The following is an 18,732-nucleotide window of genomic DNA, read 5'->3' as shown; positions in this document are numbered from 1 at the left end:
CGTTACCTATCCGTTAGTTTTAAAGGGTTTGTGAAAAAAACAAAAAAACCTGCTACAGAGTGACTAGAAACCTAAACCTAACATGAAGAAATGGGTAGCCTCATCACTCTACCAAGTACTTATTCTATTAAATGAAATATTCCTTATAATACTATAAAATAAAAAACATTTAAAAACCATCTCAAAATCATACCAAAAAAATCTTAAAATCAACCAACATCAATCATTGTCATCCTATATATCCAAATAACAAAAATCAAAATATAACCAACTAAACTATCACAAAAACCAAACAATGCCATTAATTTTTATGTGTTAGTGATTTATGATATTATTTGGTGTCTGCGTTATTTTGATTGGTTATATTATAAATTTTATTATTAGGATATATAAATTAAAATGATGATGTTGGTCATCTTAAAATTTTTCAGCATTATTTTAAAATACTTTTTAACATATTTTTTTATTTTAAAATTATGTTTAAGAAATATTTCATTTAATAAAATAACTAAGTGTTGTACTTGGTGGAGTCGTGAGGCTATCCATTCTTTCATGTTTGGTCATGATCTTAAGTTTTTTTGTTTCACCAATTTGTTAAAACTACCCGATAAATAACAGTAGGAATCAAAACCAAAATTGATGGAATTTATAAATTTGAGGGGTTAAATTTGATGAGAATAAAATATGAGTCGCCAAATATGGACAAGTTATTTAGTGGGAAAAATATTATTTTAATCCGCTAAGTATGCTTAATTTTAACTTTAGTTCTATAATTATATTCATTTTTGTTTAGGTCCAGTAACTTATAAAATTGCTTACTTTTAGTCATTTGACAGATTTTTTGACAATTTTACCCCTATGAGTGCATATGGACTAAAACTGCATTTCAAAAGTTACATAGTGCATATGGACTAAAACTGCATTTCAAAAGTTGCATAGGGGTAAAATTGTCCGAAAATCTGCCAGAGGACTAAAAGTAAACAGTTTCGTAAATTACTGGATCTAAATAAAAATGGACATAGTTATCAAACTAAAATTAAAATTAAGCATATTTAGTGGATTAAAATAATATTTTTTCCTTATTTAGTTGAGTGACCAGAACCGATATTTACCCTTATTTCTTCTAACTATAAACCACCAATTGTTATCACAATTTCAACTTCGCCTTTGCTGCAACTCCCGACTCTCCTGCCATGGCTACTGCTGCAACCTTAACACTCTGAACTAAGAACCCTTTTGCGAAACCCAAATGGCCGCCACTCTATCATTTCATCTTACCCGATTTGGCTCGCACTTCCCTCTTTCTTCTTCACGCTTTACCCCTCGATTCTTCTGTAAACAGCGCCGGCAGCCGCTTAATTGTTACATTAGCCTGTATTGTCGGTTTTCCCGCACTTTGGTCAGCTCTCTTCGTCCTAGCCCACGTCGTGCTTTTTGTGTTTCAGCCTCTGCCTCTCAAGGTACGCCTGTCTTTTGTACCATTATTTTTTCCTGAAATTGTCATCGAGCAGGTTTTATGCGCATGTTCTGTTTTTCGAGTGAAGTACTTTGCCTTGTAAGTTCAGAAAACGGGAAAAAGTAAACTTATTGAGTTATCTTGTGTCTTCTTTATAGCAAATTGAACTGAGTTCCAAACTATAACTAGTGTAATGTTTTACCAGAAACTGGTAGGCTATAGTAGATGAATTTTGGTAAAATAGCTGGAAGTGTAACTTTTTTAGTGATACTTTCTAGTTTTCCCGAATACTGTATAAGCTTGAAGTGGCAGCAAAAATAATTTATGACACTACTGTTAGCCTAAGTTAAATTATGCTAATTTAGTATGAGTCTGCATCACAACCGATAATGCACCAACTTACATCCAACGGTTTTAGATAACTTATGACACTACTGTTAGCCTAAGTTAAATCATGCTAATTTAGTATGTAGTACACTCCCACGACTGTTGATGCAACAACTTACATCCAAATTTTAGTTCTGCTTAGTGTGGCACTTGGATGCATAAACAGACGCAAGTTGGAATTGTTTAAATTTTTTGGTCATTTTGACACTTGCAGAGTTTTGTCGCTTTGAAGCGTTTCATCAGCTAGAATTTTGAGAATTAACAAAAGAATTTTACATATTGGATGCATATGCAGAATTGAATAATCACCGGAACTCATCAGATGAAAGATATGATGTGATAGTTGTTGGTGGAGGCCATGCAGGATGTGAAGCTGCACTTGCATCTGCTCGTTTAGGAGCAAAAACACTTCTTCTCACGCTTAACATTGACCGCATTGCATGGCAGGTTAGTTGACAAGTCCTAAAAGTTTTTCCTCTCATTACTTTTGGTTGTAATTACATTCCTGTTACATATTTTCTTTTGTGTGTTTCCTGGTATTCAATTTTGACTATGGCAACTGATTCAAGTGTAAACTCTGTTCTTCATCTTACTCCTCCTCCCTTCTAGGGAGCACAGGAACCAAAGAGATTATTCACTTGTGTTTTGGCTTCTTTTGATGACTATAAAACATCACTTGCCTCCCCTCTTTTAAATCATTGGTAAATTATGAATTGTGACATAAGGGATTAGGTTATTTCGGGAAATATATTCAACCAACCCCAATCCTTTTACCCATTAACATCTTAGAAGATTTCACAAAGCCCTTATCACTTAGTTTTCGACTTTTCAGGAATATCTTAGCGGATGAATTAGTAGTTGTTGTTCTTGTTTCTTTAGTACCTTCGTGGATTCACTTGGTGATTGATATTGGGTGGTATGTGGACTATGACCTAATGAGATGATGTCCTGAAGTAGCATACTGAGAGTTATACGGTTTCTTTCTTGGTCCTGAGCTGTCAAATCTAAGTGAAGTTACTTTCCAAAAACCATAAGAAGCATGGGAACACTAATAACTTTTTCATTGATTCACCTACATCAGACCTGCTCGTGAGCCAGATCTTTCTGCAGCAAAAACCCTGACAATCTGTTTAGAGAAATTTATAGGAGTTGGTTGCTAATATTTATTTAATAGAAGTACCTAGAGTATAGATTATTTTGGTCGTGTGGAATGTGTTAGTGATTTCCCATTGTGAGTAGCTACGGTTTGTGCTCTGGTGCTGTATATATTTCTTTTTATATCTAATTGCAATGGAGTTTGCTGATTAAAAATACACTTACAGGCACTGGAAGGAGGATTTAGAAACATATTGACCTTCAAGATAACCAGAATCCAATTGATGCTACAATAGGGCACAATAAAAAAGATAAAAGTTATGACTCTTATATGAACATATAACCAAGAAGTTTTCCTATTTGCTATAATGGTGATAGTAGTGAAGCATTGCAATATTGTCAACAATTTATGATTTCTTGTCAAGGGAGTTTGCTCTTAGTTTTCCTGAAATTCACTTATAGTTCCATTACTAAGTTGAGATGAATACAGCCCTGCAACCCAGCTGTTGGCGGCCCTGCAAAGTCGCAACTTGTACACGAAGTTGATGCACTTGGTGGTGAAATTGGAAAGGTAGCAGATAGGTAAAACAGACTGAATCCTTGAATGTTTGTTAAACTCTAAAATTACTATTTCTTTACGATTAAATTGATCATGTTGTCTCCTTAGTCTATTTTATAGTGTTCAGGCGTGCCATGCAACTAAATATGCACTTCACCATTATGACAATCCTTCCACACTCCTTACCTCTGTAAAGACTCACTGTAAAATTTTGTCTTCTGATTAGTTTGAAGGGAGCTGACGGCTTATCCATTACTGCTGCTTGTTTCTTGTTCAACTTTTGTAAACTTTTTCCAATGCGTTAAATTTGATTGACATCAAATCCACTTGGAAAAAGAAACTGTACTTGTATTTAGCTTATCCAAACATGAATTTTCCAATATGCCCGAAATGAATATCAGAAATTAAATGAGGAACACAAGAAATCCAGATTTGGACATGATTGAGAAGAAAATATAGAAAGCATTATACAGGTAGAGAAAATAACATGAATAATAAAAGAACTGGTCTGTGATCATCTGTGTGGCATCTGGGGATTGGATGTTATGCTATGACATCATGATAATAGTCCAGATGGATATAACATTCACCTGATGGATGTAAGGCATCGAATTTTCTTTTATAGGTATAAGAAGGATTCAAATTAATAAACAGTATGCAATTATTTTTGCCTTTGTTTTAAGATGTATTGTCTCGTATTTGCTTTATACCCCTTCCTTTCTCATACACATTTACTAATTTACAGCAGAATTTCATTTTCTGTTTATACGGCTCTACAAATGATCAGATGTAGCATTCTTCAGGTGTTACTTGCAAAAGCGAGTTTTGAATGTCTCAAGGGGCCCTGCTGTTAGGGCACTGCGCGCTCAAACTGATAAAAGAGAATATGCTTCAGAAATGAAGAAGATTGTTGAAAGGCAAGTATATTCATTCATCTATAGAAATATTAATCGTTCATGGTTTGTTGAATACTCAGAATGATTAACTCCAAGATACCATCAATTTGACTACAATTTATGTTTTGTAACTACAATATTTTCTTTGCTTTTTGAAGCTTTCGATTTTGTTTGTCTTCTTCCTTTTCTTTTTTACCCTGAGATATAGCTTATGAACAATTCATTTTGAGGATGCTGTTGCCTCTGATGAATGCCACTGCTCTGTAAAGAATGCATACAACAACGATTACAATGTGCTGGGGAATTTTCCATTGAAGTGATAACTTGTTAACTGTGATATTATTGCTCTTACACCATGTGATAATGAAAATGAACTTCTAATTCTCATATTTCGAAACTTTCTCAGTACTAACAGCTTTTGTGGTCAGACTGGGCTTGTTACTTTATAAATAAAATTAACTTGTACAGAATTTCAACTTTCTTTGTTAGAGTTTTCTATCATTATATCAAAAAAATTGCAACAGGCATGATAGCTGCTTTTATGTGTATTAGTCCATGCAAATGCATGGACCAAAAAGATGTTTGGATCTTTTGTTATCAGGTGCATATATATTATGACATGCAATTTAAACCTTAATTGAACTATTGAAGCACATTTTAGTTGGTTATACCTCTATTTTCTCTTCTACTTAAGATTTAGACCTGCCAGTAAATGCTAGCTTTACTGTAGATGGGATACAATATACTTGTGGAGAAGTTGTGGCACTGGGGAGACTCAAAATATTCCTCTGGCTACTAAGAACAACCAACAATTGATATATGAAATATTGTGTTTTAGATATCGAGTAAATACATTTTATATTCTTTTAGTAAGAAATCTTTTGGTCTATTTTTGCGTCTTTGCTGCTTAAGTTGGGGTGTTATGTAGCAGCATCACCATGAGCTGCAGGATAAATGCATGATCTTCATAGTATTTTCTACATTTCAGTAGTCAGCGGTGTTTGTAACAGAGAGGAATGATATACAATAGTTTTTGATGCATATATGTATATATATCTAAATGCAGTAGATTCACTGTATGCTAATTCATGAATTGAATCATGACCATATAAGCTATTCCACTATTTAGAGATTCCATATAGATTTGACCCACCAAAGAAGTGCAAAGACCTTAGATTGGGCTCCGTACTTAGAGCCAAATCAATATACAACTATCCTTCTATAACCATTTGTATGGGTGTATGGTGTGTGTGTATACAAATATATAAGTGATAAACAGTGGCCATTATGCATTATCCTATACTACTGTCTTAGATCTACCAGTTCTGGTTTGCCCTAATATTCAATGTTTAGAAAATACCCCTTCTGCCCGCCCCTTTCCCTTCCATGCAGCCCTTGGCAGCACTCCCCAGTTCCCAATATTCATCCTAACCCCCTGACTGCCCCACAAAAACCTCCCACCCTCACCTCTATTTCTATTTCAAGACTAGAGGAGACATGTATTTAAACATATATATATAGATGTATATCATATATGTGTGCATATATTTGCGAATCTAGGTTCGGTGGGGAGACAAAGTGACGGGTGGGCCTGGCGTTGAATCACTGATTGTTTCATCTAGTATTTTGGCATTCAAATAGTTCCATAGAATAAATAATAGCAAAGCTCCAACCAATAGTTATAATTATCATGTTCAACAGTGTATGCAACGAAGTATCATAACGAAGTATCATGCAGATATGATTTCTGAAACAGTGTAGACTCTATTCCAAATTCTTTTGGTTTCTGTGAGTTCCAACTTGTTTGTTTACATCTTGCTTTCGTATGATTACACTTGTTTAAATTCTGCTTTTCATGAAGCCCATTCTGGTGAAATTCTAGCTGGAAGCGGTTGTGTATAAGTACATGAAGTACTTGCAACATAAAAGTACAAATGATTTGGATACTTCATCCACTTATTACCACACCATTTCTTGCAGTCATTTTCTAACTACCAGTTCCTCTTTTCAGCACCCCTAACCTTTCTATTCGAGAAGCTATGGTAACAGAGATTTTGGTGGGGAAGAATGACAATGTGGAAGGTGTTCATACATTCTTTGGCATGAAGTTCTATGCACCTTCCGTAGTTCTCACTACTGGCACTTTCATGAGTGGGAAAATTTGGGTTGGCAGAACTTGTATGCCTGCAGGGAGAGCTGGTGAATCGTCTTCACAGGGCCTAACAGAGAATTTGCAGCAGTTTGGGTTTGAGACTGACCGGTTAAAAACTGGAACTCCTGCCCGTGTAGATTCTCGCACAGTAGATATCTCTGGGTTGGAGCCTCAACATGGAGATGAAGAGGTCATCTCACTTAATTTTATGTAGGTTCAGTAGAAATTAATGAGAAATAGCTTTCTGCTTTGTTATCTGCTTAATATTATATGTGAAAATTCTTGCATCATCCCAATTTTCCTTTATATTAGAATTCAAGAAATAAGTTAGGAACATGAGTTTGTTTGAAGATTATAGTTTGGTTACGTACTGTTTAATTCAATGTTAGCAGCTATACCAATTGAACACTGCTGTCAAGACTTTACAAATTTTCTTGTAGTTGCCCTCAATTTTGACATTGCACATGGATGGATTTTGTAGCTTATGTCCAAGTTCCCTGATCAGCTGTGTGGAGATATTGCTTGGTTTTATGCAGCAATGTGCTGATTTTTCTTGTTTACTTGATATTAGCTTATTTTATTTAGTTGGCCCCAACAGTATAATGTTGTCCAGCTTTATCTTTTATGTAGTAATATAAACTAAATTACCCATCTGTAGAAACTTTACCTTGTCCTATTTTCTGCATTTAATCCATGTCATGTAGTAAATATGGTAGTTGGTCAGCATGATTCAACTGTTAGCTTCATACCAAATCTCTGCTATGCTATGCCACCACTGTTTACGATCTGCTCTGCTTGTCTTAGTTTTATTATCTACTACAACTTATTGGAACATTTTCTGGTGCCTTCATGATTGTATTAATTAAATTGTGAAGTGTGGTATTGGTTATACTAGTTGGTCAGCATGATTCAACTGTTAGCTTCTTACCAAGTCTCTCTTATGTTATGCGACAACTGTTTACAATCTTCTCTTCCGTGCTAGTTTTGTTATCTGCTAGAACTTATTTGAACTATTTCTTGTGGTCCTTCACGATTGTTTATTTGAATTTTGAAGTGTGATACTCATGTTGAACAACTGTTTATGATCTTCTCTGCTGGTCTTAGTTTAATTATCTGCTATAACTTATTGGAACCATTTATTGTCGCCCTTCATGATTATCTTAATTAAATTGTGAAGTGTGTTATAAAATTTGTTTGAATATCGACAGATAAGCTGGTTTAGCTTTGATCCTAATTACCATATTGAAAGAGAACAATTGTGCTGCTATCTCACACGTACTACAAAGAGGACTCATCAGTTGATCAAAGAGAACTTGCATGAGACCCCTACTTATGGGGGATGGGTCGAAGCTAAGGGACCTCGGTACTGCCCCTCCATTGAGGACAAGGTGCAGGCATTGTGACTATTCTCACTTGCTTTGCGTTCCTTTCTCACAAGCACAAAACACGCACATGGTGACCCACTAAAATATGCTATATAGAATGTTATGTACTTTGAGATACTGCATGTGCTTTTGGAACTTCTTCCGTTATCTATGTCACGTTTCCCTAATGTGGTTCCTGATATTATTCTGCAGATCGTTAGATTTCAGGATAAAGAGTCACATCAAATATTTCTAGAACCGGAGGGTCGGAATGTGCCTGAACTCTATGTGCAGGTTTTAGAGCTTTCCCCTTTGTCTGAAGCCATTGTTTTAGTTTGCTTTTGACATAATAGATGTGTTTGCAGAAGCACTGCACACTTCTCTGTCAAGAATAGCTGCATACATGCTCTTGCTTGCTAGCATCCATCTGAAAGTTCCTAAGAATGTTTAAGTTTGAGTTATCCTGAACTCAGCTATCTGAAAATACTCATACTCTGACTATAGCTTTTGCTTCCAATACTAATATTGGTAACTAGTCATTTTATTGGCTAATTATATTATATCTTGCATTCTACTGCTCTCATAAATGTCACGTGAATATTATGTCATTTTCCAGACCCACAAAGGACTCCTAACGCTTCTGAGTTTCTCTATGAGGAGCAGCAGAAGATAGAATTTGTCGACTGTTTAAATATTAGTATTTACCTTATCAGATGTATAGTAACTTGATGTCGTGAACAACAATTTATGATTTTGAAGGACCTTAGAGGTATGCCTAGTTTCACGTAGATTATTGAATTCATTTGATGGTTAACGCTTTGGCTATTAAATGGTCGAGGACCTTGACATTGGCGGCTAGTTTGGAGTGAAAATGAGTTCTCCCTGGTTCAGGGATTTACTCGTACTGTAGAATGAACGTAGCAAGGGTTGATTCCATTATCTCTTTCTTCCAGTACTTGAATTGAAGTTCACTTCGAAATGGGCCCATGTAAGGCTCTGGAGAGTTTCATTTCCCTGTTGCATCCCTTGTGGATTTCTTTGGCCAATGTCATTCAGAGAAGCTTTATTGTAACCTTGAAGGAATAAATGTAATAGAATAATGTGTAAAGAGAAAGAACTGCTTCACCAAGCCTAGAAATGCCTAACTCCATCACTCTTGTTCCAAGCTTCATAAGAAGATCAAAGACCTTACGTATGTATTTTTGCTCAATTGTTGCATCACATTGTGATTTGTTAGGGTGCGTTTGGACAATGGTTTTCCTGTAAGCTTCTTTTACCCCTTTCTCTGTCCTCATCTTTTAGCTATTCAGGAGTTCTTTTAATTGCTAAGAAAGCTGCATGGGAAGATAGTAATGTTTCCTGAAAAGCGTACCGCTCTCCGCTCTCCGCTTGTTTCTCCATCTTCTGAATTTTGCCATTTCTGCAAGATTATCTCTTGACATATCGGATACATTGTTAAGGGTGATAGTAGTTATATGTTGTAAAAATTTTGGTTTTGCTTTTAAATGAATTTATGGACGAGTTTACTGCCTGGATAAAAGTCACCATTGCAGTAATGATATCCTCTTAAGATATTATGGAAAGTCTTTGTTTTCTGGAAGTTTACTTGGAATCCTTACAGTTTTATTACTTAAGTTCCTTACCCTTTTAGTAAGGTATTATAAGATCATATTAAGGTAGGAAAATTTCTCTAATGAGTCTTGACTGTTTTCTCCCGAACTTGACTTCGAATGAGAAATTAATTTGAGATCTTATGGTGACACTGTTAGTTTTAGCATACACAAATTAGAAGTTATCTCTGTTTTTCAGGAAAAACATTATGTTCTGCTTGTTTCACAGGGATTCTCGACGGGTCTACCAGAGCAACTACAGCTGCCACTCTTGAGAACTTTACCTGGACTTGAGAATTGTTCAATGTTGAGGCCTGCCTATGCTGTGGAGTATGATTACTTGCCAGCACATCAGTGTTTTAGGTCCCTCATGACAAAGAAAATCGAAGGACTCTTTTTTTCTGGTCAAATAAACGGAACAACTGGCTATGAAGAAGCCGCTGCACAGGTATTTATCTTCGCATACAAAGTTAACTTTTGTCATAATTCCCATCAGTGATATCATTACTGTTTGTCATCTGTCGAAGATTATATTCTTTCCAATGTCTCTATCTTACAGGGCATTGTTTCTGGACTAAATGCTGCTAGACATTCAGATGGTAAATCTTTAATTGTTCTGGAGAGGGAAAGCAGTTATATAGGGACTTTAATTGATGATCTGGTGACAAAGGACCTTCGAGAGCCTTATCGTATGTTAACAAGGTATATAAATGTATAGGTTATCCATCTTTACAATTCCATGTTGTGCACATTCTTCCAGTACTTGTATGGAGCATTTTGGTTCTTGGAGAATAGTAGGTAGCTGCGAGCGTTCATGTTAAACATACAGCAATATGTATGATGATCCGGTTCTCAGGCATGTCTTGTGTCCAAACCTGAACTAGAATATTTATTACACGGTTCATACCTCTTGAAAGGAAAAATTGAAAATACTCGGACATAAAGAGATCAAAGACACGATGCTTATGTAGTGTGTCTTGGTTTGTTGGCTGCTAAGTGACAGACTGTACTCATGAGCAGTTTATGAAGTTCGGTGAGCAGTTAGGTTGACTTGTTTGATGGTTCTGTGACATATGGGGACAGGTATAAACAAGTTGATCCATTAAGTGTCTCAAGCTGTATGTTTATGGTCCTTAGCCAATTCATCAATGTTATCTGGACTTTGTAAAGCAGTGAAGGATGTGATTGAGCTATTCATACATGAGCTAGGTTTAAGCTAATGGCCTAGCTCTCTTACCTCCATTCAGTATTGCTTGTTGTTGATCTGCATAGTGCATATATCTTTTTGTGAGGCTTGAAATTGTGTGATTATGTTGCGACTTTTTGTTTTATCCTTTGCCACTGTCCAATTCTTGGGCAACTGAAAAGGATATTGACATCCAATTCTTGACAAAGTGAAGAGTAGAATAGAAAGTGCATTGCTCCTTAATCTTTTGAATTATCTTTCTTATTAGTTATCTGCTTTTCATCTTTCAGCCGCTCTGAACATCGGCTGCTTCTGCGATCTGATAATGCCGACAGCCGCCTCACACCTTTGGGACGTGAAATTGGTCTAATAGATGACATGCGTTGGAACACCTACAAGGACAAGCAGGCTCGAATTTCAGAAGAGAAAAAGCGACTGAAGACAGTCAGGGTTTCAGGTTGATTTTCTTCTTTTCTTTGGAGGAACTTATGCTTGTTGTCAGTGTCATCCAATCATTGTCTTGGGGATACAACATTGAGCTTCAAATGGTTTTCTGAAGGGCAAAAATAATTTTTTAATTTGTAAAAGTTTTGGAAAACTTAAGAATGTGCACATACTGTTGTGCTGCCCTTCTTTTTCTTTATGCTTCATTTGGTTCATGAAAGAAAGACAATGAGGGGGAAGGTTTATTGGAACTTGCTTTACATAAGGGAGTTATAATACTTTTCATTTATATTGTTTGGTATGATCCAAATGGAAGAAAATCTTACATTCTTCCCCTTATTTTATACAATAAAAAAAAGTAGAATTGGAAAATTCATCTTTCTCAGTTTTACTAATTTACCTTTTTTTATTTATAATACTGTTAAAAGATTTAAATTACACATAATGAACTCATAATTTTAGTGGGAGGAGGGATGTATGAAAGCAAGAATATAAACAGAATAAATGGACAATATCATATACAAATCAAGATAAGGAATTTTTGTCGTTTGAGCCCTATACTTTTACTTTTACACTGAAGTTTAGACAGAATTGAAATTGGGGTCCAGACGGGTTTCAGCTTACATGTTTTACTTTTCCTCCATTTATTCTTTCAAACCAAGCACATGCCTCTTCTTACGCACCCACTTACTTCCAGTTCAATTTTATGTTGTCTTTTCTGTTCCAACCAAACTTTTAGTGACTTCCACCTAATTGTATTGTATACTTCAGCTGTGTGAACGAAATCAAAATGACTTTGTAAACTATCCTATGAGCTGAAGTTATGGTCCGGTTTCTCACAGAAGTTACATATATTGGGATGATCAGATAAAGTTGGATATATATGTAGTGAAAGCTAGAAAGGAATAAATAGAAAAAAAATGTTAAACTTGATGTGTGACTTGAAAACATTGTATATACTGTTCATTTCGAGTCAATTGAGGAATCCTTGCTCTTAATCTTTTTTCATGACTTACTTGTTATTTCCTCATGTAATATTTGCATACTGCTGGTTTTGGAGTTTGCTTGTGAAGAGGAATTGGCATATAGAAAAGATTCCAAGCACCTCATTCTAGATGGAAATACTTGGGAAATCTTGGAATTCCTCCATATATCAGCATGAGATGTTCTCTGTTGCAATTTTACAATGCCCAATTAGTAGAAATATTTTGCTTGTGTAGATGCTGGAGGTGTATAGTTGGTAAATCAGATTAAAATATCCAAATAAATTTTGAATTCATGCAAAGAATTTCATTCTAGCAAAAGTGCAGTGGTTTTAGAAAATACCACAAATGTCATATACATAGATCAACACAACCTAAGCCTAACCTTAACCTAACTGCTCATGGGCCTTGATTTCAGGAGGCAATTTAGCTGCTGAAATCACTGAGGTGTCTGGCCAGCCAGTGAAGGAATCATCTACATTAGAAACCCTCCTAAAGAAGCCACATGTGCAATACAAAATATTTGACAAACATGGATATGGAAATGATCTGCTATCTAGGGTGGAGAAGGAATGTGTAGAGATAGACATCAAGTATGAGGGCTTCATTATACGTCAGCAGAGTCAACTCCAGCAGGTAGATAATTGAAGCATCATGGTCATGTTTAAGAAACTTAAGCTGACTCATGATATATTTTTCATTCAACTAGCCTGCTTTTCCTCTATGCTTTACTGTCTTGGCTTATTGGCAGAATCTCATGCTAATGACCTTGTTTGGGGTTTTTAGATGGTTCATCAACAGCATAGACGACTTCCAGAGGACCTTGATTATTATGCTATGACAACTTTGTCTCACGAAGCACGTGAGAAACTGTCGAAGGTATTGTTGCCTAATTGATTGACATTATGCTATTTTCCAAAATTATGTCATGCTCCATTAGAAAAAATCTATCATGATTAGTTGCATGCAGTTCTCAAACTATAGGCTGTTGCTCATATGGAGCAGGGTATAGATTTATACTGTCATTTCTTTCCACATAGCCTTCCGTTTCTTTCTTGGTTTTTGGGCTGCGAGCATAGGGCATATTGAGCTTTTCTTTTCTTCCCTTATTAATTCTAAATTCATGTACAGATCTATAGAGGCCTGGAAATAATATATCTGAATAATGCTTTGTTTCTTTACGGGTCTTAGCAGATGGAAACCACTGTACTCTCATAAACCCAAGTAAACAGCACTTGTTTATTGCATATACCGAGAATGCATTGATATTTGATATGGATAATCAGCAAGCAATTATTAGTTGGTTGCTAAAACTTTAAGCGGAACTAACCTGAATTCCTAATTATGAATTGCTCATCTACAGGTCAGACCACAAACAATTGGGCAAGCAAGCAGAGTAGGTGGAGTTAGCCCTGCTGATATTACAGCACTCCTTATCATACTAGAATCAAACAGGAGGAGAGCTCAGGAACAAAGACGGCATCAACTTCTCACCTCCGTTATGGTCAATGGGGCCCAAGAAGTATCTGGAACCCACATTAAAGAGGCAACAAACACTTAAAATTTTACAAATTTAACGTTTTCTGTTCTTGAATTTGTCTGATCCGTGGTATAAATGTTTTTGTTACATCTTCTCGTTCACCTGCTTTCCTACAACTTGAGCAGGTGAACCCAGTGCATTGGTTTGACACTCTTGAGGCGACATTCTTTGTGCAGCGGAAAAGATAATGTTGGTATATATGATTCTTCAAAGTTGTTCCATTTTCATTGTATTTATACAAACTTGAGATGATTTATCTGTATATCTTCTTTGTAGTTTTTCTGCCTCCAATTCTCCTGTCTGTTTACACCATAATCTCATATGTTCCATAATACAGGGACATCATGTTACAAATGGACGGGTTCTGGACATGTTTGATTTATAATTAGTGTCATCAGACAGAATATATCTGTGTCAAGTTAATTTTCTTGATGGTGATTGTAAAGTTATTTTCTAGGGTAAGTTACGACGTGCTCCCTTAAGGTGTGTTATAATTACAAATATTTTTTATATTTTGAAAAATTGCAAATACTCCATTAAAATTACAGATATCTTAACAAACACCCTCTTGTGACTGCCCGTTGTTGAATGGTATTTGTTAGGATATTTGTATTTTTAAGGGGTATTTTTAATTTTTTTACAAAATAAATAATTTAAAATATTTTAGAAGAATTTGTTGTAATTTATCTAATTTTTACAAAGTAAAAAGAACCTGACAGAACTCTGGGTTGTCTTGTCAGAGAGAGCTGGAATGGCTTCTTGATCCATGTACAATTATTATTTAGGATACTCGAATTATACTGATATAGCAACATTTTTATGTACTAATCAGGGCATATGGTGAGTTCAATTGCGTTTGAGTTATTAGTTAAAACTATAAAAATACTACTTTATTATTATTATTAATTTTATTTTTGTACTACAACCGTTTTATTATTAGCAGATATCTTTATACTCTTTAAAATTATTTCATTTTGTTTTAATCCCTTTCATATCATCGTTTCCTCTTAAATTTTGACCACTTACTTTTATTTATGGCAAAGCCCCTCAAATAAATATATATAACGGAAGTTTTAGTAAAAAGATATTTAATTTTGATATTTTTAAAATTATTGTGTACACATATCTCTTCTTTGTTGGACAGATCTTGGATTTTAACTCAAGTTTCCTTTAACTTCACATTATGTACATAAAAAAGATAACCTCGAAATTGGAAAAAATGAATAGCAGTGAATAAAAAAAACGTATAAAATATAAATATAGGAGATGGTGATATGATTAGTTGGAGAAATGGTCTATTCTAAGGCCTGCATTAGGAGTATTCAGAGTGAGGTCCGGTGGAGATGGTCTTGGTTTGATCTGCAACAAGGGATGTAATGGGCGGCTAGGAAGAGGAGAGATACGCACTTGGTCAATTCGGCTATTGTAAAAATAATAATTTACAGTTGAAAGTATAAAAATGGATTTTCAGGCTGAAGCGAGGATATCTAGCTCTTTTTAAGGAGATTCAAGTCCACTGCAGCAAACTTCTCACTGGTCCAACATTATCACTCTTGACTTATCCCCTCTAGGATATAACAGCCCGACAACGTAATACGATTCTAACTCACTCTGGACAAGTAGTAGAGTCCAAAACTATATAAAAAAAATAAAAAAAAAAGAACACCTTCCAACAAGTAATATAACTCTCTCTTATAATTGCATGTAGTATATGTGTCAATGTGTGTGTCATAAAATAAGTAGAATGATCCCCTTTTATAGCAGTAGAAATCATCCATCATCTTAATGTGAATTAGTGGACAATTATGTAATAGAAAGTGGTGATAAATGGATAGTAATGTGTATGAATATAGTGTAGTAGTGGAATGATGGTATTGAAGAAATATTATGACCATAAACATCCACTAACCTCAACTTCAATAGGAGGAATATGAAGAGATATATATTTTTAATTTAAATAATAAATACAATATATATATACGAACAATCCCCCACTTATTTTAAATTAAAATTAAAGAGAGTATACTAGTTGAAGGGAGACTATTACGCATAATGAAGGTGTGCTCTGTATTGAACCTCCACTCAATGAAACAGTAATGTCTACTCCAAAGTCAGTATTAGTCTCAAACTTGAACTATGATTGCGTAGGGGAAATAAAGTATCACTGCACACATATAACAGTCAAGGTATTAACATGCGCTTTATTAGCCAGCACATTACGACCTTGTGTTATCCTGGTTTTCATGAGTGTTTTTGAGAATAAGCCCAATTCTCATAGGAAGCGGCCTACTTCCACACTCATATAGGTGAAATCTGTCAAGGGTGCTCCTGTAATTATAACACCCCACTCATTCGAGCTACAGATTTTCATTAAGAGTTAATAAACTCAACTTCCACAAATCCTTACAGGATAAATGCACTCATATCATAGGGATGGAAAATAATTAAAATAAGATAGTGCATTTCAAAACAAGCCATCATATGATTCGTTTTTTCCATTGAACATGGTTATAGGATCTCTAGTCCCCAGGTTGGGTTTCCTCATACATGAATTATAATTGAATAGGCTTTTACCCCATCCCCCTCAATGTGTTCCATATCCTTTCTCTTGCCAAAGCCTTAGTTAATGGATTTGCAAGATTATCACAAGATTTAACATAATCAACATTGATATTACCACTTATCAAGTATGATCTCACAGTATTGTGTTTTCGTCTTATAGGTTAGAATTTACAAATATAATAAGGGTTTTGTACTCTACCAATTAAAATTGGAGCAATTAGTTTCTCAAAATATGGTATTTGAAATAATAAATCTCTCAATCAATTTGCTTCCCCACAGGCCGAAGCTAAAGCAATATGCTCAGCCTCCATGATAGAATTAGCAATAATTGTTTGCTTTTTAAACTTCCAAGAAATAGCAGCACCACCCAAAATAAAAATAGAACCAGTGGTAGAACACGAATCACCTAATAAGGTGTTATTTCATAGCTCTGGTTATGGCATGCCAATGTTCAATACCTTGTTTGCTTGTAAACCTGCTAAGTACTCCTACAACATAGGCAATATCAGGCCGAGTGCAATCAGTCGCATATCTCAAGCTTCTAATTAAACTAGCATACTCCTTTTGATTTATCACATCATCATCATTTTCAACAGGAAATAAGTGAATACTTGGATCAAAAGGAGTTGTAACATGATTACAATCAATAAAATTGTAGTTGCTCAAAATTTTATCAACATAATGCAACTGGTCAAGAAAAATACCATCACACATTTTGATAATTTTTATACCCAAAATAAAGTTTGCCTCACCAAGATCCTTCATATCAAACTGACTACTAACCATATTTTTTGTCTCTTTAGGAACATGCAGAGTAGATACAAAAATCAATCATCCACATAGAGACAAACAATTACATGTGAATTATTCCAAGACTTATGATATATGCACTTGTCACACTCATTTGGTTGCCCATCCTCCGCAGCCGGCCTAAACTATTCTACTGCTTTGCAGCTGAAAGGGAATCGGGGATGGCAAGGGCAATTTTAGCCATGTCATCAATAATGTTTCAAGATTGCAACCCACAACTCCTAGACCTAAGCTCAACAAACTCGGCGACGTGTGTTCCCTTTTTCGATGGAATCTTTGGCCTTCCCTTTTTCCATGCAGGTTGGCATTTCTCTCCCCCAATCTTTGTGTTGTCTTTTCTTTTTGTGACGATCTTGGTGTGTTTGTGCTTTTGCATGTGCTAGTATATGTATTTGTGCTTGTGTGTGCGAGTAAATTTGACCTTTTTTGTCTTTCGACTGTGTTCTCATCTATCTCAAGAACACTTCACAGTAAAATTCTCAGCAACAATGCCCTAATCATTTTGATTTCTCTCAATAAAATTTGGGCTTTATTTTAATTTGATTTACTATAAATCAAAAAAGGCAAAATTTCACTTTTGGTCTCACTAAATAGGGCCATTCTCACTTTTGGTCCCGCGCTTTAGGTGCTCAACACTTATAGTCCCAAAACCCTAATTTTTTAACACTTTTAGTCCCACACCGTTAAAAACTGACGGAAATGGCACGTGACACGTCACGTGCCTTAGTCAGCTGGTATGGTCCATGTTGGTCAACGGTAAAATATCACTTTTGGTCCCACTAGATAGCGTTATTCTCACTTTTGGTCCCACTAGATGTTGGTCAACGGTATAATATTTTTTATAATTAAAATTATTATTTAATATGATATATAGAATTTTATGTTATATTTTAATATATATTTGTATTACGTTAATATTTTTTAAATTGACAAGTAATTCACTTATGATTCTTTATTATTTATAAATTTATGTCAAAATTTGGTAATTCTTATGAATTAATCTAAAAATCATAATAATAATAAAGATTAAAAAGTTTAATCAATAATTAAGATATCTTAAAATTTGGGCACCTGATTCATACGAAATTTAAATATATACAAGATTGTGTCTATTAGATCATATCAGACGGTATGATTTAAAATCACATGGCCTGATTCAACGATACACCGTTTTGAATGATTACTCTTATGTTTCGATATCAGATGGTTTGGGTGTGTTTTTAGCATCTTGTTTAATTTTTTTTATTGGGTTTGGGTGTGTTTTCAGGGGACAATGATTTGGTTATTTCTTGTTGTTGTTGTTTGGTTTTATAAAAGAGTTGTAATGTTGTATGGAAGATCATTATCGATTAGCAAAATTTCTGAAAAATTTTGTATGTAATGTTGTAAAATTCTTCTGCTTCCCACCTCTATTCTTCTGCAATTTCTGGAACAAAATCGAGCTCGAGCTCGAGCTCGAGAACTCGAAAATAATGTATCGAGCTCGAGCTCGAGCTCAACCTCAGTGAGCTCGTTGAGCTCGAGCTCAAACAAAGAACCCTCTCACACTCAGTTTCTTTTTCTTTCCCAGCCTCATTCATGGGGGCTCTTAGGCCTCTCTGTCTCTCTGCATTTTATCATACCAGTAGTATTTGTCTGAGAAGTTGCAAGATTTGGTCCAGTGGATGACTCAATGAACACAGCTCAAA

General features: G+C 35.1%; 1 protein-coding gene across 1 annotated transcript; it reads left to right on the top strand.

Annotated features, from left to right (window-relative positions):
• On the top strand, positions 1,141-14,078 carry LOC105172156 (tRNA uridine 5-carboxymethylaminomethyl modification enzyme MnmG). Its single transcript, XM_011093508.2, has 13 exons — positions 1,141-1,460; positions 2,139-2,290; positions 3,429-3,520; positions 4,301-4,414; positions 6,405-6,735; positions 7,754-7,933; positions 8,123-8,203; positions 9,749-9,967; positions 10,079-10,221; positions 10,996-11,162; positions 12,551-12,768; positions 12,919-13,011; positions 13,496-14,078. The coding sequence occupies exons 1-13, from the start codon at positions 1,250-1,252 to the stop codon at positions 13,691-13,693; spliced, it is 2,199 nt and encodes a 732-aa protein (XP_011091810.1). The 5' UTR covers positions 1,141-1,249; the 3' UTR covers positions 13,694-14,078.

Source organism: Sesamum indicum, linkage group LG10 (genome assembly GCF_000512975.1).
Source record: "Sesamum indicum cultivar Zhongzhi No. 13 linkage group LG10, S_indicum_v1.0, whole genome shotgun sequence".
NCBI classification, from domain to species: domain Eukaryota; kingdom Viridiplantae; phylum Streptophyta; class Magnoliopsida; order Lamiales; family Pedaliaceae; genus Sesamum; species Sesamum indicum.
The sequence above is the reverse complement of the archived record's forward strand: the minus strand, read 5'-3'. Positions and strand labels throughout refer to the sequence as shown.

Coding starts and splice junctions, on each gene's coding strand:
- LOC105172156 (XM_011093508.2), top strand. CDS start 1,250: ATGGCCGCCACTCTATCATTTCATCTTACCCGATTTGGCTCGCACTTC. Junction 3,521..4,300: donor ATTGGAAAGGTAGCAGATAG/GTAAAACAGACT, acceptor AGCATTCTTCAG/GTGTTACTTGCAAAAGCGAG. Junction 13,012..13,495: donor CACGTGAGAAACTGTCGAAG/GTATTGTTGCCT, acceptor GCTCATCTACAG/GTCAGACCACAAACAATTGG.